General features: G+C 36.3%; 1 protein-coding gene across 1 annotated transcript; it reads left to right on the top strand.

Moving 5' to 3' along the window:
* Positions 1-22,865: 22,865 nt before the first annotated feature.
* LOC121050877 lies at positions 22,866-24,178 on the top strand. The gene is made up of 2 exons (XM_040512281.1): positions 22,866-23,535; positions 23,981-24,178. The coding sequence occupies exons 1-2, from the start codon at positions 23,005-23,007 to the stop codon at positions 24,026-24,028; spliced, it is 579 nt and encodes a 192-aa protein (XP_040368215.1). The 5' UTR covers positions 22,866-23,004; the 3' UTR covers positions 24,029-24,178.
* Positions 24,179-25,714: the final 1,536 nt, after the last annotated feature.

The raw sequence follows: 25,714 nt of genomic DNA, 5'->3' as shown, positions 1-25,714 counted from the left end.
TTTAATCATATGTTTCGGTTTTGATCTTTGTTCTCTCATTCCATTCGTATTTTTATGTTTTTGCATTTTAATTGTTTTGTTAACTTAGTTTTATTTTCGAAAAACCAAAAACAAAATCCTCCCTTTTCGTGTACAATGTTTATAGTTGTGAATATCTTTGTGAATATTATACTTTGTTTTAATTTTAATTGTTTGTTTGTCCTACATTGACAGGTGTACCCTCAATCCCCGGAATAGAACGATCCCTATTTATTACGTACTACTAATGACATTTCAGGGTTAAATTGTGCGCTCGCTTTTGGGCGCATCAATTTTTGGCGCCGTTGCCGGGGATTGAAAAATCACTTGTTTTTGTTTATAATTATTGTATATAAATTGTTGAAACTTAGTTTAAAATTAACTTGGTTGTTTTTTTATATTGTTGAACATGAGTTTTTAATTGTAAGTTGTAAATTGAATGGAATAGGTGAAGTCGCGTTTGTTAATATTGGCCTAAACCCCTTATTGGTACCTAGTTCAGGTCCCTTAAGGTTGAGGGCGGCCTTTATTAACACTTGTTGAACTGTCTTCACATTTATGAACTTTTTCATCTTAGTAAGTATAGCCTATGTGGAATGGTGTCTAGGAAGGGGACAACGTTCATGACGGGTTTTTGAATCCAGAAGTGCTTACAAATGGGCCTAAACCACTATGTGGGAGTAGCTCATGCCAAAATGGATTTTTCCTCTCGTGTTCGTCCTCCCCACCTGGCCATTTCAGTAAGGTTGCCCAAAGGATGTAAGAGGGACTTTGTGTCTAGACGACTATACTTGGGCCGCATGTCCAACTTGATTTACCGCTTGGAATTAGATTTGATATCAATAATATTTATGACAAAAGAAAATGTAACAAAATGTTGTGATACACTAAAAACAAAAAAAAAACAAAAACTGAACTATGTACCTAAGTTATGTCGTATGTACAATGTACTTGTTAATTATTCTTGTATTTTATAATTCATAGTTACTTGTTTATATATTTTCTAAATCTTTGTTAATTATAGTCACTAACTTTTTAATTTCTATTCCATCTGGCTGAAAGACGTTAAACTCAAGCGCTGCTTGGGAGGCAACCCAATTCAGAAGCAGCTGTGAAGGAGTCAACAACACAGATTTGTTTTCTCCTTCCCTGTTTCTTTTATTTTTCAATTTTTCTCTTTTGTTTTTCTTTTCGTAAATTCCATTCCTATATGCTTAATTGTTTCATTGCATTCTTATGATTGATTACATTGAGGACAATGCAATATTTAAGTGTGGGGGAATGGATTTACATTTGAGTCTTTTATTTTGAGTCATATATATTGGAAAATAAAAAAAAATAAAAAAAATGTCAAAAATTAAAAAATTTTGTTGCTTTTATTTATTGAGTCATAGGTTGCCTTTCAACTGTCTAGGATGATTCTACATCTCTGAAATTATGGCTAAAAGAGGATCACAATATTGAGATGATTTTAAATGGTATTCTTTGGTTAATTGAGATATATGAAAAGTATATGCATGTGTAGTGGATATGGATTTCGTGACCTTGGTACAGAATATGAGCATGTTAAGATGAGTTTTGATTCATAAAAACCCATGTGAGATATTTGAGCCATGTCCCTTTTTCTTGGAGTGATAATTAAAAAGAATATATTCTTATTTTCTTGGTGATGTTTTGATGATCTCATTATTCTTTCATTTGATTGATTGCTTGCCATAGATTAAGTTTAATGGACTAGAGAATGCTAGAATTCGCTCTAGTGCTTGTTGAGACGTTTTATCAATACATGTCCCTGATTCTGGAAAGGACAGAGGCACCCTAGGAATTACCACCATTGCCATATAAGTCTGTGTCCCCTTTTGTGCCCGTCGTGGGACTCCCCTAGATAAACCCCTTTGAGCCTACATTAAGCCTTTTCTTTCATCACCCTAAAAATCCTTAACCCTGAACCTTAGTATAGTTACACTCCTACCCTTTGTTCTAAAAACTTAGTGGAGCTATCTTTTGGGACATTACTTAAGGATTTGGCATTGAGAATGAAGATTGAGAAGAGGTGAAAGTTCAAGTGTGGGGGTAGACTTGTCCATACAGAGAAAAATATGTGAAAGCCGTGAAAAAAAGAAATGAAAAAAAAAAAAATGTGTACGGCTAGAAAATAAAAAAAAATGAAGAAGAAAAAAAAAAGTTTATGGATTTTAGTCCCCCATACTTGGTGAGTTTGGAGTTTGTTTTGAATTGAATGCCCATTACAGAAAAATTTGGCCTTTGTCCAATTCACTAGAGTTCAAAGGAAGTTTAGAGTGAAGTTAGGGCCCAAAATGAAGACATTTGGCCTCTTTACATTACCTCTATGGGATGGGACGTTTTGATATATCTTGGTGGATTTCTAGAAGTCTCTACAGTTACATGAGCTCTGCTAGGTTTTTAGGACACTTTGTTAAATTCCTTACCCTTTCATTTCTTAAAACCTTGAGCCTTGGCCCCATTACAACCCTTAATAAGACCTTTTTGATCCTTAAGATGGGACAACCTTTGATGTGGAGATGAGTTACAAGAGTTGAACCTATGGCTTGGGTCCATCTGTGCAAGTAGTTGATATCTTTCATGAGATCTTTTGAAAAAAAAAATTATTATATTCACAAAGTGCTTTTCGTTTCTTATATATGTGAGCTATTTGATTGCCTCAAAATATTTTCTCTCACATATAATTGAGTGATTATAAGCTTTTAAGCATTGCCTTGAATTCTGAGAGAAGAAAGAGTGGATATACCTTGTGAGGATATGAATCATACTTGTCTGAAACATGCTTAACATAACCCATCACTATTGTTACAACCAAGTCCTACTTGTGTAAGTGAAGATTATGTGTTTCAATTAACTCTCGAATGCTTAAACATTGATTCTTGGTTGAGTGCTAATCTTGGTGTTATGAAAGTAAGAGATTATTGAGACAAAAAGTTGAAGGGCAATAGAGTCATTTTTTGTGTAGTCTTTAAATTTTCGTTGAGTCTTAGTTGAGTCTTTGTGTGATTTTGCTAAGGGACTAGCAAAAGCTAAGTGTGGGGGAATTTGATAGGAGCATTTTAATGCGACGTTTTAACTGTTATTTCCCTATATTTTCTGCGTTATTTCCTTAATAAAACTCTGTTTAGGAAAGTTTCCATTCTTCGAATGAGAAAGTTCCTAATTGTAGAAAGTTTCCGTTTTGTAGTTTCTATTTTCCATTTTTAGAAAGTTTCCATTTTAGTTTAAGAAAGTTTCCATTTCTTATTTTAGAAAGCTTCTATTTTCAGGTTTTTGGAATAAATAAGCTGAATTGAGTTCATAAATGGAACGAGAAGCTTCATGAAGATGACATGGAAAAACAAGGTGACAATGTGGGAATTAAAGATGATTGATTGAGGATTTCAAGGAGAGATTTTCTTGGGAGACTTTTATGGAAAGAAATATTGTTGGAGGAATAATTTGGTGTGATTGCCAACATGAAAATCAGAAATAATCAAGGAGATGACGCCAAGAGAGATTCAAGGGAGATATTTATGGAAGGAAAATATATGTGCACCAAGGAAAAGCTAAAAAGGCGTCTAGATTCATCCCTAAATTCCCTAAAGGAATGTTAGCAGAAATTCATGAAGAAAATCAGAATAATTTCAAGGAAATTCGGCAATTAAATATTAGGGAGTTATTTTAGAGAATTTTGATTGGTTGGAACACATCACAAGGCTTACTTGGCATTCTATGATTGGTCGGACCACATCACAAGCTTACTTGGCGAATTATCATTGGTTGAAGCTATGTGGAAAATTCTGATTGCTTTGTGAACCCTAGCCGTGCTCCTATATATACCCACCTCTTTGACGTTGAGAAGGGTTCCTCTCCCCCATACAATTTACACTTTAGAAAAAAATCAGAAAATCTTCTTAGCATAGCCGTGAGTTTCTCCATCCTCTAGTCATCTCCACGAGTTCAAGCAAGGCCAAGGGAGAAGAAGCATAGCCGTGAGCATCCATCATCCATCTCCAACCTTGAAGCTTGCTTTCGAGATTCAAGAGACCACCACATCAATCGTTCATCACCATCCCCATCTCACGGTGTAATCCGATTCTCCTTTGTAACCTTTGCTTTGAATTTCGTTGGTTATGAACTAGTTGACATATGTGTTTGAACAAATATTAATTTCTGGAATTTTTATGATTAATTGAGAATTTTCAGATTCATATTATTGTTCTTCGAGAGTTGCTTATGTGGGTTTGTTTAATTAAATTTGTGTTATAGATAACTTTTGTATTTTAATCTTATGTGGTTGCAAACACTTAGGGTTTCGATATAATTGGTGCTAGGTTTAAGAACATGAAATCGACTTTTCGTTTTGTGTAAACTTGAATCAAAGTAGTAAAGGTTTTGTACAAAGATCGAATTTAATTAACGAGGATTGCAATTAGGTGGACTTTTCCATACTAAGTTGTACACTTGAGTTGATAGCCTTTCTCTATGTGTAATGCGTTAAACATGACATGATTGACTAGCTTTCTAGGGTTTGATTGCATGTTTGATAGAATTAATCTAGGTGCTTTCGCTTGGGTTAATTAGCATTGAAAAGTAAAAAATGGGAATTCATTTGCTTTCGAATGTTTCACATGATCAACTCCTTTCTCATGACTTAGATGAACAATATCAGGGTTTGAGTCGATTTTAATCATATGTTTCGGTTTTGATCTTTGTTCTCTCATTCCATTCGTATTTTTATGTTTTTGCATTTTAATTGTTTTGTTAACTTAGTTTTATTTTCGAAAAACCAAAAACAAAATCCTCCCTTTTCGTGTACAATGTTTATAGTTGTGAATATCTTTGTGAATATTATACTTTGTTTTAATTTTAATTGTTTGTTTGTCCTACATTGACAGGTGTACCCTCAATCCCCGGAATAGAACGATCCCTATTTATTACGTACTACTAATGACATTTCAGGGTTAAATTGTGCGCTCGCTTTTGGGCGCATCACATGTTGTGTTTGACTAGCTTTCTAGGGCTTGCATGCATGTTTGATAGGATTAGTCTTTGTGCTTTCACTTAGATTAATTAGCATTGAAAGTAAAATATGGGAATTGTTTGCTTTTAACGTTTCACATGATCAACTCCTCTTGCATGACTATGATGAACAATGTTAGAACTTGAATCGATTTTAATTATATATTTCAGTTTTGATCTTTGTTCTCTCATTCCATTCGTATTTTTATGTTTTTGCATTTTAATTATTTTCTTAACTTAGTTTAATTTTCGAAAACCAAAATCAAAAATATTCCCCCTTTTTCGTAAATATGTCTATATTGTGTAAATATTATACTTTGTTTTAATTTTAATTGTTTGTTTGTCCTACATTGACAGGTGTACCCTCAATCCCCGGAATAAAACGATCCCTATTTACTTTATACTACTAATGACATTTCAGGGTTAAATTATGCGCTTGCTTTCGAGTGCATCACACCACCATTGTTTACCCCCAAGTCTTACATGCTTATATGTAGATTATATGTTGTAATTAGCTCTTGAATATCTTGAAGATGTGATGCTTGGTTAAGTGTCAATCTTGGTGACTTGAAAGTATGAGATTTCTGAGACAATATGTTAAAGAGCTTAGAGGTCATTGTGTTTGTCAACGTCTTGGTCTTTGTTTTTGGTTTTGATTTTCGTTTGAGTCTTCTTTGGGTTGTACGTTTTTGAGTCTTGAGTCTTTGATTTTCGTTTCCTTACTTAGTATTTTCGTTGGTCTTTGTTTTTGTGTCTTAGTCTTTTTGATTTGTCATGTTGATTTGGTTAAGGGACTAGCAAAAGCTAAGTGTGGGGGAATTTGATAGGAGCATAAAATGCGACGTTTATAATGTTTAAACCCTATATTTTGCTAAGTTATTTCCTTTATCCTGATCAATTTAACTTAGTTAGTGTTTTGCAGGTGTAAATACTAAGTAAGGAAACGAGAAGAAATGAAGAAATGGAAGTTCTCCCAGTTTGACTAGGAAAAGGAATCCTAGTTGGAGTAGGAATCAGAAGCTGACTTGGATTCAAACTCTTAAGTCGCGGAAATTAGAAGTTCTACTTGAACAGGGAAACCCAATTCTACTCAAATATGGAATCCTAGTGTGATAAGGAGTCCCTGTTGGATAAGGATTACTCAAGAAGGTTCCAGAAGAGTGTAGAAGAATCGCAGAAAAGAAGTTTGTATTCAACTAGGAAACCTACTTGCATATGGAGTTCTACTCATACTAGGAGAGCTATGGAACGATCATGAAGCATCTAGAAGTCTCAAGAAGATCATATGCCGTGCACATGTGATAGGAGCAAAAAAGTGTGATAATATTAATGAGTATATGCTCCATTTTAGCCTTGTTTCTCACTTAAGTTTCGTGTTTTGAGTCATCGAGTCATTTTAAGAGTCTTGTAGAGTGTTTGGCGTGAAATAGGCAGAAAACACAAAATTCATGAAGAATCCTAGCTGGATCTGGATTCCTCACTGTCGACTGTTTTTGCGGTCTTTACATTATTTTAATTCCCTTTATTTTCTCTACAAAATTCTGATATTCTCCTGCTTGTTCTAGGAAACGTTGCCTGGTGGAATCCTTGGAAATAGCAATGATGGAGTCATAAAATAAAGCATTAAGATATTTGACCAAGCAATGAAGAAGGGAAATAAAAGAGAAAGACGTTTCAGCTGGAAAATAAATAAGAGAAAGACGTTTCCAGTTGGGGAATAAAGGAGAAAAGACGTTTTCAGTTGAGGAATAAAAGAGAAAGATGTTTCAGCTGGAAAATAAATAAGAGAAAGACGTTTCAGCTTGGAAATTAAAAGAATTGCCCCATTATGAGAGGATTAAGGCCATAAAGGAGACATTTCAGCTGGAAAAGCCAACCAATGCTCCCCTATAAATAGGCAACGTCCATAACTGAATTTGCATCGCTTCCCAGCCAAGATCACTTACTGGCAGATCACTTCCCAGCCATGATCACTTCCCAGCCAAGATCACTTCCCAGCAAAGATCGCTTCCCAGCTAAGATCACTTACTGGCAGATCACTTCCCAGCCATGATCACTTCCCAGCCAAGATCGCTTCCCAGCCAAGATCACTTCCCAGCCAAGATAATTCATTGCCTATCACTTCCTGGCCAAAAAACCATTCTAAGACTGCCCAATTCACTCCTTAAACTTCCATCACCTACAAGACCGTGACACCATCCATCCATCAATCTACAAAGCTCTAAGGCGCTGAGTCAAGGACGCTCCACCACCATCGCAGAGAAGAGTTCATCACCGTGTTGCTAAGCCGCTGAGGAAAGCTTCAAAGTGTAACTATGACTCTACTTATAATTTTTGTTTCGGTTTTGTTTGTTTCAATTTGCGAGTTGTGTAATTGGAGACACAAAATTTTCAGAATATTTTTATTAATATTTTTGAGATTTTCAGTTTATTATTGAGTTAATTTTGAGAATTCTTTTATGATGCATGTTACAATCTTGTGCCCTTTTACGTGTTTAGGTAATTTTCAGAGTTAGGTTCATAAGTTTGCACGCTAGAATAACGGTGAGAGTTCTTGTGTGTTTTCTTAATTTGCCAAGAGTGATTGTTATTTGTTAAGTGATAGGAGCATTTTAATGCGACGTTTTAACTGTTATTTCCTTATATTTTCTGCGTTATTTCCTTAATAAAACTCTGTTTAGGAAAGTTTCCATTCTTCGAATGGGAAAGTTCCTAATTGTAGAAAGTTTCCGTTTTGTAGTTTCTATTTTCCATTTTTAGAAAGTTTCCATTTTAGTTTAAGAAAGTTTCCATTTCTTATTTTAGAAAGCTTCTATTTTCAGGTTTTTGGAATAAATGAGCTGAATTGAGTTCATAAATGGAACGAGAAGTTTCATGAAGATGACATGGCAAAGAGAGAATCAAGGAAGAGTTTTTTTTAAAAAAGGAAAATATATTTTCCTTGGGGATTAAATTTGCCGTGTAATACTTAAGGAAAAACAAGGTGACAACGTGGGAATTGAAGATGATTGATTGAGGATTTCAAGGAGAGATTTTCTTGGGAGACTTTTATGGAAAGAAATATTGTTGGAGGAATAATTTGGTGTGATTGCCAACGTGAAAATCAGAAATAATCAAGGAGATGACGCCAAGAGAGATTCAAGGGAGATATTTATTGAAGGAAAATATGTGTGCACCAAGGAAAAGCTAAAAAGGCGTCTAGATTCATCCCTAAATTCCCTAAAGGAATGTTGGCCGAAATTCATGAAGAAAATCAGAATAATTTCAAGGAAATTCGGCAATTAAATATTAGGGAGGTATTTTAGAGAATTATGATTGGTTGGAACACATCACAAGGCTTACTTGGCATTCTATGATTGGTTGGACCACATCACAAAGCTTACTTGGCGAATTCCTATTGGTGGAAGCTATGTGGAAATTTCTGATTGCTTTGTGAATCCTAGCCATGCTCCTATATATACCCACCTCTTTGACGTTGAGAGAGGTTCCTCTCCCCCATACAATTTACACTTTAGAAAAAAATCAGAAAATCTTCTTAGCATAGCCGTGAGTTTCTCCATCCTCTAGTCATCTCCACGAGTTCAAGCAAGGCCAAGGGAGAAGAAGCATAGTCGTGAGCATCCGTCATCCATCTCCAACCTTGAAGTTTGCTTTCGAGATTCAAGAGACCACCACATCAATCGTTCATCACCATCCCCATCTCACGGTGTAATCCGATTCTCCTTTGTAACCTTTGCTTTGAATTTCGTTGGTTTGATGTCGCTTTTGGGAGCGACCAATTTAACCCTGAAATGTCATTAGTAGTATAAAGTAAATAGGGATCGTTCTATTCCGGGGATTGAGGGTACACCTGTCATTGTAGGACAAACAAACAATTAAAATTAAAACAAAGTATAATATTTACAAAAATATAACAAAATATATACATATTTACGAAAAAGGGGGGATTTTTGATTTTTGGTTTTCGAAAATTAAACTAAGTTAAGAAAATAATTAAAATGCAAAAACATAAAAATACAAATGGGATGCAAGAACAAAGATCAAATTCGAAACTCATGATTAAAATTGATTCAAGTTCATCATTGTTCATCATAGTCATGCAAGAGGAGTTGATCATGTGAAACGTTCAAAAGCAAACAATTTCCCATATTTTACTTTCAATGCTAATTAACCTAAGCGAAAGCACCTAGATTAATTCTATCAAACATGCAATCAAACCCTAGAAAGCTAGTCAATCATGTCATGTTTAATGCATTAAGCACCTAGAAAGGCTATCAACTCAAATGTGCAACTTAGTATGAAAAAGTCCACCTAATTGCAATCTTCTTTGATTAAACTCGGTTTTTGTACAAAACCTTTACTACTTATCGATTCAAGAACACAAAACCAAAAAGTTGATCCATGTTCTCGAATTCGTAGCAACATTCACATAAAAACCCTAAATGTTTCGAACCATTCAAGATTATCATACAAAAGATTTCTATCATGCAAATTTAATCAAACACTCACACAAAAGCAACCATAAATCGCAATATATGAATCTGAAAATTAACAATTAATCATAAAATTTCAGAAAACAACACTTGTTCATACATATGTGTCAACTAAGGCAAAACCAACGAAAATCAAAGCAAAGGTTACAAGGAGAATCGGATTACACCGTGATGAAGATGAGATGAATGAAGTGATGAATGGTCTCTTGAATTTCGAAAGCAATCTTCAAGGATGGTGATGGATGATGTGCACGGCTTGTCCTCTTCTTCCTTGGCCTTGCTTGCACTTCGTGGTTGCCCTAGAGGATGGAGAAGAGCACGGCTAGGCTAGAGAGAGTTTCTGATTTTTTTCTCAAAGTGTAAATGCAAAAGTGTGGAACTCCCTGACGTTGAGAGAAGAGGAGGATATATAGGGGACGGCCAACTTGGTCTCCAAGCCGTGTATTTCTTCTTTATTTTCTATGGGATTAATCTGAAAATGCCACATAGTTTCCTCCAATGATAGCTTGCCACATAAGCCCTATGAGGTGGTGCAACCAATCACAAAATTCCAATATTAATTCCCTAAATAATCTTGCCGAAATTCCCTTGATATAATTCTGATTTTTGTAGTTCAATTCGGCCAAACTTCCTTTAGGGAATTAAGGAATGTATCTAGACTTCTTTTGAGCTTTTCTTGGTCTCCACCTTTTTCTCTTTCCTTTTATTTCTCCCTTGAATATCTCCTTGCCGAATTCTCTAGGGTTTTCTTTTAATTCACACGGCAACTTCCTTCTTTTCCTCTTGGCTTGGACGGCAAAAGATATTCTAGGGTTTATCTCTTGATGAATTTCCATAAAAATAGCCCTAGAAAATCTCCCTAGAAAATCTCCTTTTAATTTCTGATTTTCCACGTCATTTTCCTTGTTTCTCTCTTCATTTTGGACGGCAAACATATCTAGGGTTTCTTCATTGCGTCACAAACCCTAATTGCATGGGCTTTGTGGGCTTTTGATCCATTTGCCGAAAATCCAACAAGTCTTGAGAGTTCTTGGGCCTCCATGCGCCACCTTTGTGCCATGTCATCGTCTAGAGTCTTCAAGAAGCTTCTCTCATGCCATGTCACTTCATTAATTCGATCTCCATTCATGGTTGGCTCAAGAGTCTTGTTTTGGCAAGCTTTCCTTTTCTGGACAGGGTTTCCTGGTTGGACCAGGAAAGCTTCATTTCTTCATTTCTGCTCATTTGTGCTTCCCTTTGTACTTCATCTTGTCTCCCTCCAACGTTGGCTAGCTTCTCTCTCCATTTGTGAGCTCGTTTCAGCTCATTTGTGACAAGGACCTGAAAATAGAAACTAGTAAGAAAAATAGAAACTTTCCTAAAATGAAAAATGGCAACTTTCCTAAACTGAAAATGGGAAACTTTCTAAAAATGATAAATAGAAACTACAAAAATAGAAACTTTCTACAAATAGGAACTTTCCCAATCAAAGAATGGAAACTTTCCTAAACAGGGTTTTATTAAGGAAATAACGCAGAAAATGCAGGGAAAAACAAGTAAAACGTCGCATTAAAATGCTCCTATCAAATTCCCCCACACTTAGCTTTTGCTAGTCCCTTAGCAAAATCACACTAAGACACACACTAAGACTCAACGAAAATTAAAGACTTGACACGAAACAGACTCTATAGCCCTTCAACTTTTTGTCTCAGCAATCTCTTACTTTCACAACACCAAGATTAGCACTTCACCAAGAATAAATGTTTAGGCATTCGAGAGTTAATTGAAACACATAATCTTCACATACACAAGTAGGACTTGGTTGTAACAATGGTGATGGGTTCTGTTAAGCATGTTTCAGACAAGTATGATTCAATCCTCACAAGGCATATTGATAGGAGCATAAAATGCGACGTTTATAATGTTTAAACCCTATATTTTGCTAAGTTATTTCCTTTATCTTGATCAATTTAACTTAGTTAGTGTTTTACAGGTGAAAATGGAGTCTCAAAGTCCAAAAATGGCTAAGGAAGGCACAAGTGGCGCAGAAATGGAAAGAAATGAAGAAATGGAAGTTTTCCCAGTTTGACTAGGAAAAGGAATCCTAGTTGGAGTAGGAATCAGAAGCTGACTTGGATTCAAACTCTTAAGTCACGGAAATTAGAAGTTCTACTTGAATAGGGAGACCCAATTCTACTCAGATAAGGAATCCTAGTGTGACAAGGAGTCCCTGTTGGATAAGGATTACTCAAGAAGGTTCCGGAAGAGTGTAGAAGAATCGCAGAAAAGAAGTTTGTATTCAACTAGGAAACCTACTTGCATATGGAGTTCTACTCATACTAGGAGAGCTATGGAATGTACAAGAAGCATCTAGAAGTCTCAAGAAGATCATATGCCGTGCACATGGAAGAGAAAGCAACAAGGAATTCGGATTTCAAAGCAATGTGGAATTTGGACTTCTTGTTGAGTAAGGATTGGAATTTCTTGAGGGTTCTTGAAGGTTCTATCAAGTTCTTGACGTTTCTACTTCAGAATAGGCGTGGAAGACATGTGAGAGGCATGTGATGCAAAGGGAAATCGAATTGGACTCAACTTGTGCATTAAAAGTCAAATCCATTACAGATTCGGAAATCTGCCTGTGCAGATCAGTCAACTTCAACGGAGTGTCAAAAATCGCTCAGAGCTCAGAAAATTATGATCTTTATATGGTTGGAAATCTACAGATGTCTAGTTTCCAGAGCTTTTTACAGCTCATCAATAGCTATTTTCTAGAGAAAGTTATGGCCGTTTTAGTGGACTGAGGTCAATCCTGCCGGAAATCTGTTTGAGAGAAAGAAGTCCTAAATCAACACGAACTAAGAGAAACCAAGTAGAAACGAATTGGGAGTGCCTTGAGACGTTCTACTATATATACCTTGTGTATTAGACGTTCAGGGTTGACACATTATTCTCCACAATTTCGTTTCTCACCGGTTTGCTCTTGAGTTTCAGGTTTTTGCATCTACAAGTTCCTAGCCGTGCCATCCTCCATCCTAGCCGTGAATTCTACCTTGTGTTGCTGCCTTGGATCTGCTTTGGACCTTGGGACGTAGTCAAGGGTTGTTCATACCATCTTCCCTATGTTTTCTTTACGGTTTAGTGTTTTTGTAGTTGTATTTTCTGTTTTGTTTTCCTTATGTGTAAAACCGAAACCATGAGATAACTTTCTGATTTTTGAATGCGATTTTGATGTTCTTTTCAATGATTGATTGGTTTATGCGTGTTTGATCTTTATTTGTTGCCGAAATATGGAATGATAATCTGGTTTTGTTTTATGGAAAACTTTTATGTGTTCTTGTTCTTTGGGTGCGCAACTTAGGATGATTGCATGTAATTGGAGCTAGTAATTAGGTGAACGCTTGTTGATCCTAGTTCGTTAAAGTAGTAAAGGCTTTGTACAAAGGTCGAGATCAGATTATGCATGTAATGAAAAGACTTGCTTTGAGTACTTGAATTTGCATGTTTATTGACTAAACTTTCACTTGTGCTTAATGATTCGAATGCATGAGATCATGAGTTGCTTTGATTGTGTGATACCTGCATTTGAAGTATATTGTTTAGGCGCTTGTTCTACTCAATTGTGTAAAGGGAAGTCATATAAGGGACATTGGGCGCTTGTAACTTTGTTTCTTGGTTGATATCGTTTCATGGTAACTAAAAGATTAAAGATTGCATGAATGGATTGTTCTTGATTAGTTCTTGAAAAATTGTTCTTCAAAAATTCTTCTTTTCCCACCTATGTAAATAAAAACGTTTTCAATCTTTGTTTATTTTCTGAAAATTTATGTTTTCAATCTTCAAAAACCCCCCATCTTTATGTTTTCTTGTTTGTGTAAATAAATAAAATTAACTTAGATTTTTAGGTAGCATGTTAACCTAGTTAAATAAAAATAATAAATAAAAAATAATAATAAATGTTTTTAATTCGTGAATAGTGTCTCCGTGAATAGTAAATATGTGTTTGTTTTAGTTTTAGTGTTTTTTTAGGAGTTTGTTATGAGTTTGTTAGGTCTCCTTAATTTAAGGGATAGGTTCCTAAATTTTAGGGAAAGTAGTTAGAGTTAGTTTTGACTTAGGATTTAATGTTTGACTTGGTCAATAATTTGTTTTCTTAGTAATTAAGTAATCCTAATTAGTATATAACTAGTAATCCTTGTTGTATATGGATTCCCAATATGATTTGGACTTGTAAATTGTGTATAAATAGGAGTAGGATTTCTAAACCTTTTCTAACTTGTTTTCTCTCTTATTTTCGTCCATGCCTATATATATACTTGTATATTTTTGTTATTCTCTCATTCCTTGCTCTCTAAATTCGTGTGAATGTATGTATGCTCTCTAATTCTTTGTTGTTTCTTTTGTTGTTCGAAATTTATGCATGCTTGTACTTGTAAAAAAATTCTAATTTTTGTGTAATGTATATTCTATGTTTCTTTGATTTGTTTCTCACATGTTAGCACCCTCAATCCCCGGCTTGAACGATCCCTGCTTATCCTATACTAACGCTCGACATTTTCAGGGTTTAAATTGGCGAATGCTTTTGCACGTATCAATTTTTGGCGCCGTTGCCGGGGATTGAAAAGTCTTCATGTGATGAAAACGCCACTAAGGTATTGATTTGGTAAGGGGCCGTGAATTTTAATGGAATAGGTGAAGTCCCTTTGTTAATATTAGCCTAAACCCCTTTCTAGAACCTGAATCAGGTCTATTAAGGTTGAGGGCGGCTTTTATTAACAATCGAACAATGTCTTGCACTTAGTATTTTTTCTTATCTAAGTAAGTATAGCCTATGTGGAATGGTGTCTAGAAAGGGGACAACGTTCATGACGGGTTTTGAATCCAGAACGGCAATTGCCAAAATGGGTTCTACCTCTCGTGCTCGTCCTCCCCCAACTGGCCATTTCAGTAAGGTTGCCCAAAGGATTTGAAAAAGACTATGTGTATAGCCAAGGACTTGGGCCGCACGTCCAAAACAAAGTTCATGACGTCTCATTGAGTCAATATACTTAGACAATTTTCGAAAATAATTGGCTTGGGTACGAATGTTGTAGGTCATAACGGAATAGGTGAAAGTTCTTTTATTAATGCTTGTCAAGCAACTCTTTTTATCAAGTAGGCGCACCTTAGTAATGCAGAGTGTCTAGGTTGATTGGATACAAGAAGTGCTAGCAAAGGGTCTCGTCCCCTGCTAAACAAGTGAGCTGAGCTCCGCCAAAATTGTTCCTCTACTACCTGGCTCTGTGTGAAAAGAGTTACCAAAAGATATATAGGGGGAGACTTGCATTAACATTAGAATCTTTGGGCCGCACGTCTAAACCTTGACTTAACGACTACTTATTTAAGTTGATTACTTCGAAAGTTGTAGAAGATTGTAACTAACCACTATAAATTTTCGTTGACCATGTGTATACTTGTATATATGTGACGTTTTGGTGTGTGTACCTTGGTCCACGTCATGTTTATACCTTACTAACATTATTCTTTTGTTCTACTACAGATCAATGAATGTCTGGATCGTCTGAACCACCCAAGTACACCAAAACGCCCCTCCACGTCATTCAAGCACGAATTGAAAAGCTTAAGAAAAACTCGGATCTCTTTGACATCCAAGTTACCACTCCACTTCAATTTCGTGAGCTTCAATTAGATAGTGAAGGGAATAGAGTAGAGGGAGGATCAGAAGCTTCTGACACTTCAGTTGTTCCATCACCACACCAAACGCCACCTCCATCACCTCGTGCACTTTTAGTCGTTCCACCACCACCACCACCAATGGCTCTCACCATGATAGGAGCATTTTAATGCGACGTTTTAACTGCATTTCCCTACATTTTCTGCGTTATTTCCTTAATAAAACTCTGTTTAGGAAAGTTTCCATTCTTCGATTGGGAAAGTTCCTATTTGTAGAAAGTTTCTATTTTGTAGTTTCTATTTTTCATTTTTGGAAAGTTTCCATTTTCAGTTTAGGAAAGTTGCCATTTTTCATTTTAGGAAAGTTTCTATTTTTCTTACTAGTTTCTATTTTCAGGACCTCGGAGCTAAAAAGTGGAAATGAACTCACAAATGGAAAGAGGAGCTCGCCAATGTTGGAAGGAGACAAAATGAGATACAAAGGGCTGCATAAATAAGCTGAAAAGAAGAAATGAAGTTTTCCTGGTTCAACCAGGAAATCCTGTTTCAACCAGGAAATCCTGTTTCAACCAGGAAACCTTGTCCAGAAGAGGAAACCCTGCCAAAACAAGACTCTTGAGTCAACCAAGAAAGGAAAGCAGAAAAATGAAGTGTCATGGCATTGAAAGAAGCTTCTTGAAGACATTAGAAGATGACATGGCTTGAAGGTGACGCACAAAGGCCCAAGAACTCTCAAGAGGTTATGGATTTCGGCAAATGGATAAAGGCCCATGGAAATTAGGGTTTGTGACACATGAGAGATATTTTTGGAGAATATATATGTGTTTGCCGTAAAATACAAAGAGGAAAAGGAGGAGGCAACATAAAAATCTGAAAATATAATTGAAGATTTTGATTGGAGTAATTCAAGGGAGATTTTTAAGGGCAAAGAGATATTCTTGGAAGATTTAAATGTGATCTTTGGCCGAAAATGGTGAAGCAAATCAGCATTTATTTATGGAATTTCGGCAATTACTTTCCCAAGGATATTTGTGGCCGAAATTGGTGAAGCAAATCAGAATTTATTTATGGAATTTCGGCAATTACTCTCTCCTAAGATATTCTTGGCCGAAATTAATGAAGAAAATCAGAAAATCCTTATATAATTTCGGCAAGGATATATATTAAAGGAATTTAGGGAATTAATTTGGAGAGTTTTGATTGGTTAGATGACACACCAAGGCTTACTTGGCATTCTACGATTGGTTGGACCACATCACAAGGCTTACTTGGCATCATACCATTGGTTGAAGTGATTTCTGATTGCTTGGAGAACCCTAGCCGTGCCCCTATATATTCTCCCCTTTTCTCAACGTCAAGGGTTCCTCTCCCCCATACAATTTACACTTTAGAAAAAAATCAGAAAATCTTCTTAGCATAGCCGTGAGTTTCTCCATCCTCTAGTCATCTCCACAAGTTCAAGCAAGGCCAAGGGAGAAGAAGCATAGCCGTGAGCATCCATCATCCATCTCCAACCTTGAAGCTTGCTTTCGAGATTCAAGAGACCACCACATCAATCGTTCATCACCATCTCCATCTCACGGTGTAATCCGATTCTCCTTTGTAACCTTTGCTTTGATTTCGTTGGTTTTGTTCTAGTTGACATATGTGTTTGAACAAATATTAATTTCTGGAATTTTATGATTAATTGAGAATTTTCAGATTCATATATTGTGATTCGAGAGTTGCTTATGTGAGTTTGTTTAATTAAATTTGCGTTATAGATAACTTTTGTATTTTAATCTTATGTGGTTGCAAACACTTAGGGTTTTGATATGAATGATGCTAGGTTTAAGAGCATGAAATCGACTTTTCGTTTTGTGTAAACTTGAATCAAAGTAGTAAAGGTTTTGTACAAAGATCGAATTTAATTAAAGAGAATTGCAATTAGGTGGACTTTTCCATACTAAGTTGTACACTTGAGTTGATAGCCTTTCTCTATGTGTAATGCATTAAACATGACATGATTGACTAGCTTTCTAGGGTTTGATTGCATGTTTGATAGGATTAATCTAGATGCTTTCGCTGAGGTTAATTAGCATTGAAAAGTAAAAAATGGGAATTCATTTGCTTTCGAATGTTTCACATGATCAACTCCTTTCTCATGACTTAGATGAACAATATTAGGGTTTGAGTCCATTTTAATCATATGTTTCGGTTTTTGATCTTTGTTCTCTCATTCCATTTGTATTTTTATGTTTTTGCATTTTAATTGTTTTGTTAACTTAGTTTTATTTTCGAAAAACCAAAAACAAAATCCCCCCTTTTCGTAAATATGTATATATTTTGTTATATCTTTGTAAATATTATACTTTGTTTTAATTTTAATTGTTTAATTGTTTGATAATGACAGGTGTACCCTCAATCCCCGGAATAGAACGATCCCTATTTGCTTATACTACTAACGATATTTTCAGGGTTAAATTATGCGCTTGCTTTCGAGCGCATCAATTTTTGGCGCCGTTGCCGGGGATTGAAAAATCACTTGTTAAATTGTGAATATTTTTTGTATATATTTTGTTCGAAACATAGATTAATTAATTTACTTAGGTTGTTTTTTATATTGTTGAATACGAGTTTTAATTGTAAGTTGTAAATTGAATGGAATAGGTGAAGTCGCGTTTGTTAATATTGGCCTAAACCCCTTATTGGTACCTAGTTCAGGTCCCTTAAGGTTGAGGGCGGCCTTTATTAACACTTGTTGAACTGTCTTCACACTTAGGACCTTTTTCATCTTAGTAAGTATAGCCTATGTGGAATGGTGTCTAGGAAGGGGACAACGTTCATGACGGGTTTTTGAATCCAGAAGTGCTTACAAATGGGCCTAAACCACTATGTGGGAGTAGCTCATGCCAAAATGGATTTTTCCTCTCGTGTTCGTCCTCCCCCACCTGGCCATTTCAGTAAGGTTGCCCAAAGGATGTAAGAGGGACTTTGTGTCTAGACGACTATACTTGGGCCGCATGTCCAACTTGATTTACCGCTTGGAATTAGATTTGATATCAATAATATTTATGACAAAAGAAAATGTAACAAAATGTTGTGATACACTAAGGTAAAAAAAAAAAACATTTGTGTAAATATTTTTCATGTTTTTTTTTTTTTTTACTCACTTGTGTACCTAACTTGTGTCGTATGTACAATGTACTTGTTAATTATACTTGTATTTTGTAATTCATAGTTACTTGTTTATATATTTTCTAAATCTTTGTTAATTATAGTTACTAACTTTTTAATTTCTATTCCGTCTGGCTGAAAGACGTTAAATACAAGCGCTGCTTGGGAGGCAACCCAATTTAGAAGCAGCTGTGAAGGAGTCAACAACACAGATTTGCTTTCACTTTCCCAATTTCTTTTTATTTTTATTTTTATTTTTCTTCTTTGTTTTTATTTTAGAATTTTTCTTCGTAAATATCTTCTATCTATGCTTATTTGTTTCATTGCATGTTTATAATTGATTACATTGAGGACAATGCAATATTTAAGTGTGGGGGAAGAGATTTATACTTTTGTTCTTTTATTTTGAGTCATATATATTGAAAAATACAAAAAAATCGAAAAATGTCAAAAATAAAAAAAAATTTCGTTGCTTTTATTTTTGTTTTTGAGTCATAGGATGCCCTTTCAACTGTCTAGGATGATTCTATATCTCTGAAATTATGGCTAGAAGAGGATCACAATATTGAGATGATTTTAAATGGTATTCTTTGGTTAATTGAGATATATGAAAAGCATATGCATGAGTAGTGGATATGGATTCGTGACCTTGGTACAGAATATGAGCATGTTAAGATGAGTTTTGATTCATAAAAGCCCATGTGAGATATTTGAGCCCATGTCCCTTTTCTTGGAGTGATAAATGAAAAATATATCCTTATTTTCTTGGCGATGTTTTGATGATCTCATTATTCTTTCATCTTGATTTATTGCTTGCCATAGATTAAGTTTGATGGACTAGAGAATGCTAGAATTCACTCTTGTACTTGTTGAGACGTTTGTCAATACATGGCCCTGATTCTGGAAAGGATAGAGGCACCTTAGGAATTACCACCATTGCCAAATAAGCCTGTATCCCCTTTTGTGCCCTTCGTGGGACTCCCCTAGTTTAACCCCTTTGAGCCTACGTTAAGCCTTTTCTTTCATCACCCTTAAAATCCTTAACCCTGAACCTTAGTATAGCTACACTCCTACCCTTTGTTCTAAAAACTTAGTGGAGCTATCTTTTGGGACATTACTTAAGGATTTGGCATTGAGAATGAAGATTGAGATGAGGTGAAAGTTCAAGTGTGGGGGTAGACTTGTCCATGAAAAGAAAAATATATGTGAAAGCCGTGAAAAAGAAATGAACAAAAAAAAAAAAAAATTGTACACGGTTAGAAAGAAAAAGAAAAAAAAGAAAGATAAATGTTTATGGATTTTAGTCCCCCATACTTGGTGAGTTTGGAGTTTGTTTTAAATTGAAGGCCCATTACAGAAAAATTTGGCCTTTGTCCAATTCACTAGAGTTCAAAGGAAGTTTAGAGTGAAGTTAGGGCCCAAAATGAAGACATTTGGCCTCTTTACATTACCTCTATGGGATGGGACGTTTTGATATATCTTGGTGGATTTCTAGAAGTCTCTACAGTTACATGAACTCTGCTAGGTTTTTAGGACACTTTGTTAAAATCCTTATCTTTCATTTCTTAAAACCTTGAGCCTTAGCCCCATTACAACCTTTGAGAAGACCTTCTTGATCCTTAAGATGGGACAGCCTTTGATGTGGAGATGAGTTACAAGAGTTGAACCTATGGCTTGGGTCCATCAGTGCAAGTAGTTGGTATCTTTCATGAGATCTTTTGAAAAAAAAAAAAAAATTATATTCACAAAGTGCTTTTCGTTTCTTATATATGTGAGCTATTTGATTGCCTCAAAATATTTTCTCTCACATATAATTGAGTGATTATAAGCTTTTAAGCATTGCCTTGAATTCTGAGAGAAGAAAGAGTGGATACACCTTGTGAGGATTTGAATCATACTTGTTTGAAGCATGCTTGACAGAACCCATCACCATTGTTACAACCAAGTCCTACTTGTGTATGTGTAAATTATGTGTTTCAATTAACTCTCGAATGCTTAAACATTGACTCTTGGTTAAGTGCTAATCTTGGTGTTGTGAAAGTAAGAGATTGCTGAGACAAAAAGTTGAAGGGCAATAGAATTTTCGTTTGGTTGAGTCTTTAAATTTTCGTTGAGTCTTAGTGTGTGTCTTTGTGTGATTTTGCTAAGGGACTAGCAAAAGCTAAGTGTGGGAGAATTTGATAGGAGCATTTTAATGCGACGTTTTAACTGCATTTCCCTACATTTTCTGCGTTATTTCCTTAATAAAACTCTGTTTAGGAAAGTTTCCATTCTTCGATTGGGAAAGTTCCTATTTGTAGAAAGTTTCTATTTTGTAGTTTCTATTTTTCATTTTTGGAAAGTTTCCATTTTCAGTTTAGGAAAGTTGCCATTTTTCATTTTAGGAAAGTTTCTATTTTTCTTACTAGTTTCTATTTTCAGGACCTCGGAGCTAAAAAGTGGAAATGAACTCACAAATGGAAAGAGGAGCTCGCCAATGTTGGAAGGAGACAAAATGAGATACAAAGGGCTGCATAAATAAGCTGAAAAGAAGAAATGAAGTTTTCCTGGTTCAACCAGGAAATCCTGTTTCAACCAGGAAATCCTGTTTCAACCAGGAAACCTTGTCCAGAAGAGGAAACCCTGCCAAAACAAGACTCTTGAGTCAACCAAGAAAGGAAAGCAGAAAAATGAAGTGTCATGGCATTGAAAGAAGCTTCTTGAAGACATTAGAAGATGACATGGCTTGAAGGTGACGCACAAAGGCCCAAGAACTCTCAAGAGGTTATGGATTTCGGCAAATGGATAAAGGCCCATGGAAATTAGGGTTTGTGACACATGAGAGATATTTTTGGAGAATATATATGTGTTTGCCGTAAAATACAAAGAGGAAAAGGAGGAGGCAACATAAAAATCTGAAAATATAATTGAAGATTTTGATTGGAGTAATTCAAGGGAGATTTTTAAGGGCAAAGAGATATTCTTGGAAGATTTAAATGTGATCTTTGGCCGAAAATGGTGAAGCAAATCAGCATTTATTTATGGAATTTCGGCAATTACTTTCCCAAGGATATTTGTGGCCGAAATTGGTGAAGCAAATCAGAATTTATTTATGGAATTTCGGCAATTACTCTCTCCTAAGATATTCTTGGCCGAAATTAATGAAGAAAATCAGAAAATCCTTATATAATTTCGGCAAGGATATATATTAAAGGAATTTAGGGAATTAATTTGGAGAGTTTTGATTGGTTAGATGACACACCAAGGCTTACTTGGCATTCTACGATTGGTTGGACCACATCACAAGGCTTACTTGGCATCATACCATTGGTTGAAGTGATTTCTGATTGCTTGGAGAACCCTAGCCGTGCCCCTATATATTCTCCCCTTTTCTCAACGTCAAGGGTTCCTCTCCCCCATACAATTTACACTTTAGAAAAAAATCAGAAAATCTTCTTAGCATAGCCGTGAGTTTCTCCATCCTCTAGTCATCTCCACAAGTTCAAGCAAGGCCAAGGGAGAAGAAGCATAGCCGTGAGCATCCATCATCCATCTCCAACCTTGAAGCTTGCTTTCGAGATTCAAGAGACCACCACATCAATCGTTCATCACCATCTCCATCTCACGGTGTAATCCGATTCTCCTTTGTAACCTTTGCTTTGATTTCGTTGGTTTTGTTCTAGTTGACATATGTGTTTGAACAAATATTAATTTCTGGAATTTTATGATTAATTGAGAATTTTCAGATTCATATATTGTGATTCGAGAGTTGCTTATGTGAGTTTGTTTAATTAAATTTGCGTTATAGATAACTTTTGTATTTTAATCTTATGTGGTTGCAAACACTTAGGGTTTTGATATGAATGATGCTAGGTTTAAGAGCATGAAATCGACTTTTCGTTTTGTGTAAACTTGAATCAAAGTAGTAAAGGTTTTGTACAAAGATCGAATTTAATTAAAGAGAATTGCAATTAGGTGGACTTTTCCATACTAAGTTGTACACTTGAGTTGATAGCCTTTCTCTATGTGTAATGCATTAAACATGACATGATTGACTAGCTTTCTAGGGTTTGATTGCATGTTTGATAGGATTAATCTAGATGCTTTCGCTGAGGTTAATTAGCATTGAAAAGTAAAAAATGGGAATTCATTTGCTTTCGAATGTTTCACATGATCAACTCCTTTCTCATGACTTAGATGAACAATATTAGGGTTTGAGTCCATTTTAATCATATGTTTCGGTTTTTGATCTTTGTTCTCTCATTCCATTTGTATTTTTATGTTTTTGCATTTTAATTGTTTTGTTAACTTAGTTTTATTTTCGAAAAACCAAAAACAAAATCCCCCTTTTCGTAAATATGTATATATTTTGTTATATCTTTGTAAATATTATACTTTGTTTTAATTTTAATTGTTTAATTGTTTGATAATGACAGGTGTACCCTCAATCCCCGGAATAGAACGATCCCTATTTGCTTATACTACTAACGATATTTTCAGGGTTAAATTATGCGCTTGCTTTCGAGCGCATCACACCATAAGGCAACTCTCTACATCCGTCATCCCACCTGGGGGAGTGCCAACCTGCATAACCTACCCTGCTGCAGCTGAGGGATTAACAGCTGATTTTGAGTTGAAGTCTGGGTTGCTTCATCGTCTTCCTACATTCCATGGACTCCCTATGGAAGATCCCAACAACCAATTGATGGAATTTCAGTTCATCTGCACTAGCATGAAGCCTCAAGGAGCTGATGAGCATATTTTGAAGTTGAAGGCCTTCCCATTTTCGTTGGCTGACAAGGCAAAGCAGTGGCTTTATGAGTTGCCTAGTGGACGAATTACTTCTTGGGGAGACATGATGAAGGCGTTTCTTGAGAAGTATTTTCCTACATCTCGCATCATCATGTTAAGGAAAAAGATAAGTGGCATCCAACAAGGGCAGGATGAGTCCTACGCAGAATACTATGAAAGGTTCAAGTCTCTCATCACTCAATGCCCTCAACATGGCATGAAGGAGGAGACCTTGCTCACTTGCTTTTATGATGGTCTCACACCATTGGAAAGAGATATGCTAGATGCAGCTTCTGGTGGATCTTTTGTTGACAAGGAGCCTGCGGCTGGAATGATCCTTATTGAGAATAGGGCCTTGAATCAACAACAATTTGGAAGCTCTAGGCCCAAATCCACCACCACACGTGAAAGGGTCCATGAGGTAAGTACTTTAGCTCAATTGGAAGATAAAATTAACAAACTTACTTCCATAGTGTCTCAGGGATCACATGGACAAGTCATGGTGTGTGGAGTTTGTTCTATGCAAGGGCATGTGTCTGACCAATGCCCTCAACTCATGGAAAGTGGAGGACAAGAAGGTGTCAACGCCATAGGTTTCCAACAAGGGTACCAACGTCCTGGGAATGATCCATATTCGAATACTTACAATCCTGGATGGAGGGATCACCCAAATTTTCGTTGGAAGGACAATGAGAACGTTCAAAATGCACCTCAAGGCTTCCAACAACGTCCTCAAGGCTTTTATCAAAAGCCTCAACCTCCTAACCCTACTCCTTTCAATTCGAATTTTAATTCAAATGCTTCTTCTTCTTCTAATGATGAGTTGATCAAGGCACTAACCAAGTCTACTCAAGCTTTAATTGCAGGTCAAACTAATCATGGGAACCAAATCAACGCCATATCCACAGATGTAGCTGAGATGAAGAAGCAAATGAGTCAAGTGGTGGAGTTCATGGGTAAGTTTCATGAGCAAGGTAAGTTACCAAGTGGCACCATCCCAAATCCTCACTTTGAGCAAGCCAAAGTCGTGACTACAAGGAGTGGTAAGACCCTTGTAGACCTTCCTAAGCCTCCCAAAAAGAACTCAACGTCAACTTTAGAGGAGGAGGAGGACCCTGCAACGTCCAAGGCTCATGTGACGTCTCAACCTTCAAATGCACAACCGAACTTTCAAGGTAATGTTTCTAACTCTTTCAATTCGGTTATTGCTAATCCATCTTCCTCTCCATTGCCTTTCCCAAGCAGATATGCTAGATCCAAGAAGGATGAGGCCGAAAAGGCCATCTTGGAAACCTTCAAGAAAGTGCAAATCAACATACCTCTCCTTGAGGCCATAAAGCAAATTCCTAAGTATGCAAAATTTTTGAAGGAACTTTGCACCACAAGGAGACAAAACCGTGAGAGAGAAGTGGTGAAGGTAAGTGAGAACGTCTCAGCTGTGCTTCAACGCAAAATGCCTGACAAGTGTAAGGATCCAGGGAGTTTTTCTATCCCTTGTGTTATTGGAACCACTAGATTTGAAAATGCCATGCTAGACTTAGGTGCGTCTATAAATGTTATGCCATATTCTGTTTATGCATCTCTAGGTCTAGGTGAACTTAAACATGATAATGTTATTATTCAATTGGCAGATCGATCTAATGCATACCCTAAGGGGTTAGTTGAGGATGTACTTGTGCAGGTGGGTGAGTTAATCTTCCCAGCTGATTTTTACGTCCTAGAGATGGAGGAGCCTTCTCCCAAGTCAACGCCACTTTTGCTAGGTCGTCCCTTCATGAGGACGGCTAGGACTAAAATTGATGTGTATTCTGGCACCTTGTCAATGGAATTCGATGGAGAAGTTGTTGGCTTCAACATTTTTGAAGCTATGAGGTATCCCCTAAGTGATTTTCAATCATGTTTTTCTATTGATATACTTGATGAACTTGCGCAGAAATTCATGGAGATTATGGAGGATGATGCCATGGCTTCAACCATTGCAAGTGGCGTTGGCATTCTTGAAAATGGCGTCACCATACCTAAGGAAGAGCTCACGGATTCTTATGAATCTATCCACCTAGAAAACGTTGCTTCTCTTGAGGCAACGTCCTATGTAGGTAGGTCAAGTCCATCTTTTTCACTTTCCATCTCTACTAACAAACCTTTACCTTCAGTGATCCAGGCACCTACCCTAGAACTAAAGCCATTGCCAGATCATTTGAAGTATGTTTATTTGGGAGATAAAGAGACATTGCCTGTAATCATTTCATCATCCTTGACGCCAACTCAAGAGGACAAACTTGTGGAGATGCTTAAGAGACACAAAACTGCAATTGGTTGGACCTTGGCAGATATCAAGGGAATTAGCCCTACCACCTGTGTCCATAGGATTTTGCTTGAGGAGGGAGCTAAGCCAACTAGGGAGGCTCAAAGACGATTGAATCCACCCATGATGGAAGTTGTGAAGAAAGAAGTCATCAAGCTTCTTGATTGTGGCGTCATATACCCTATTTCAGATTCTAAGTGGGTTTCACCAGTTCAAGTTGTGCCAAAGAAGTCTGGAATAACTGTTGTGAAGAATGCAGAGAATGAGTTAGTGCCTCAGAGAACTGTGACTGGAC

The sequence above is a fragment of the Rosa chinensis genome, unplaced genomic scaffold (assembly GCF_002994745.2).
Source record: "Rosa chinensis cultivar Old Blush unplaced genomic scaffold, RchiOBHm-V2 RchiOBHmChr0c03, whole genome shotgun sequence".
Classification (NCBI taxonomy): Eukaryota; Viridiplantae; Streptophyta; class Magnoliopsida; order Rosales; family Rosaceae; genus Rosa; species Rosa chinensis.
This window is presented reverse-complemented; position numbering and strand designations above follow the sequence as displayed.

What these genes read in the sequence shown, in the direction of transcription:
- LOC121050877 (XM_040512281.1), top strand. Translation starts at nt 23,005, where the DNA reads ATGGAAGATCCCAACAACCAATTGATGGAATTTCAGTTCATCTGCACT. An exon ending in CACGTGAAAGGGTCCATGAG is followed by an intron (nt 23,536 to 23,980) that starts GTAAGTACTTTA and finishes CTTTAATTGCAG; the next exon opens with GTCAAACTAATCATGGGAAC.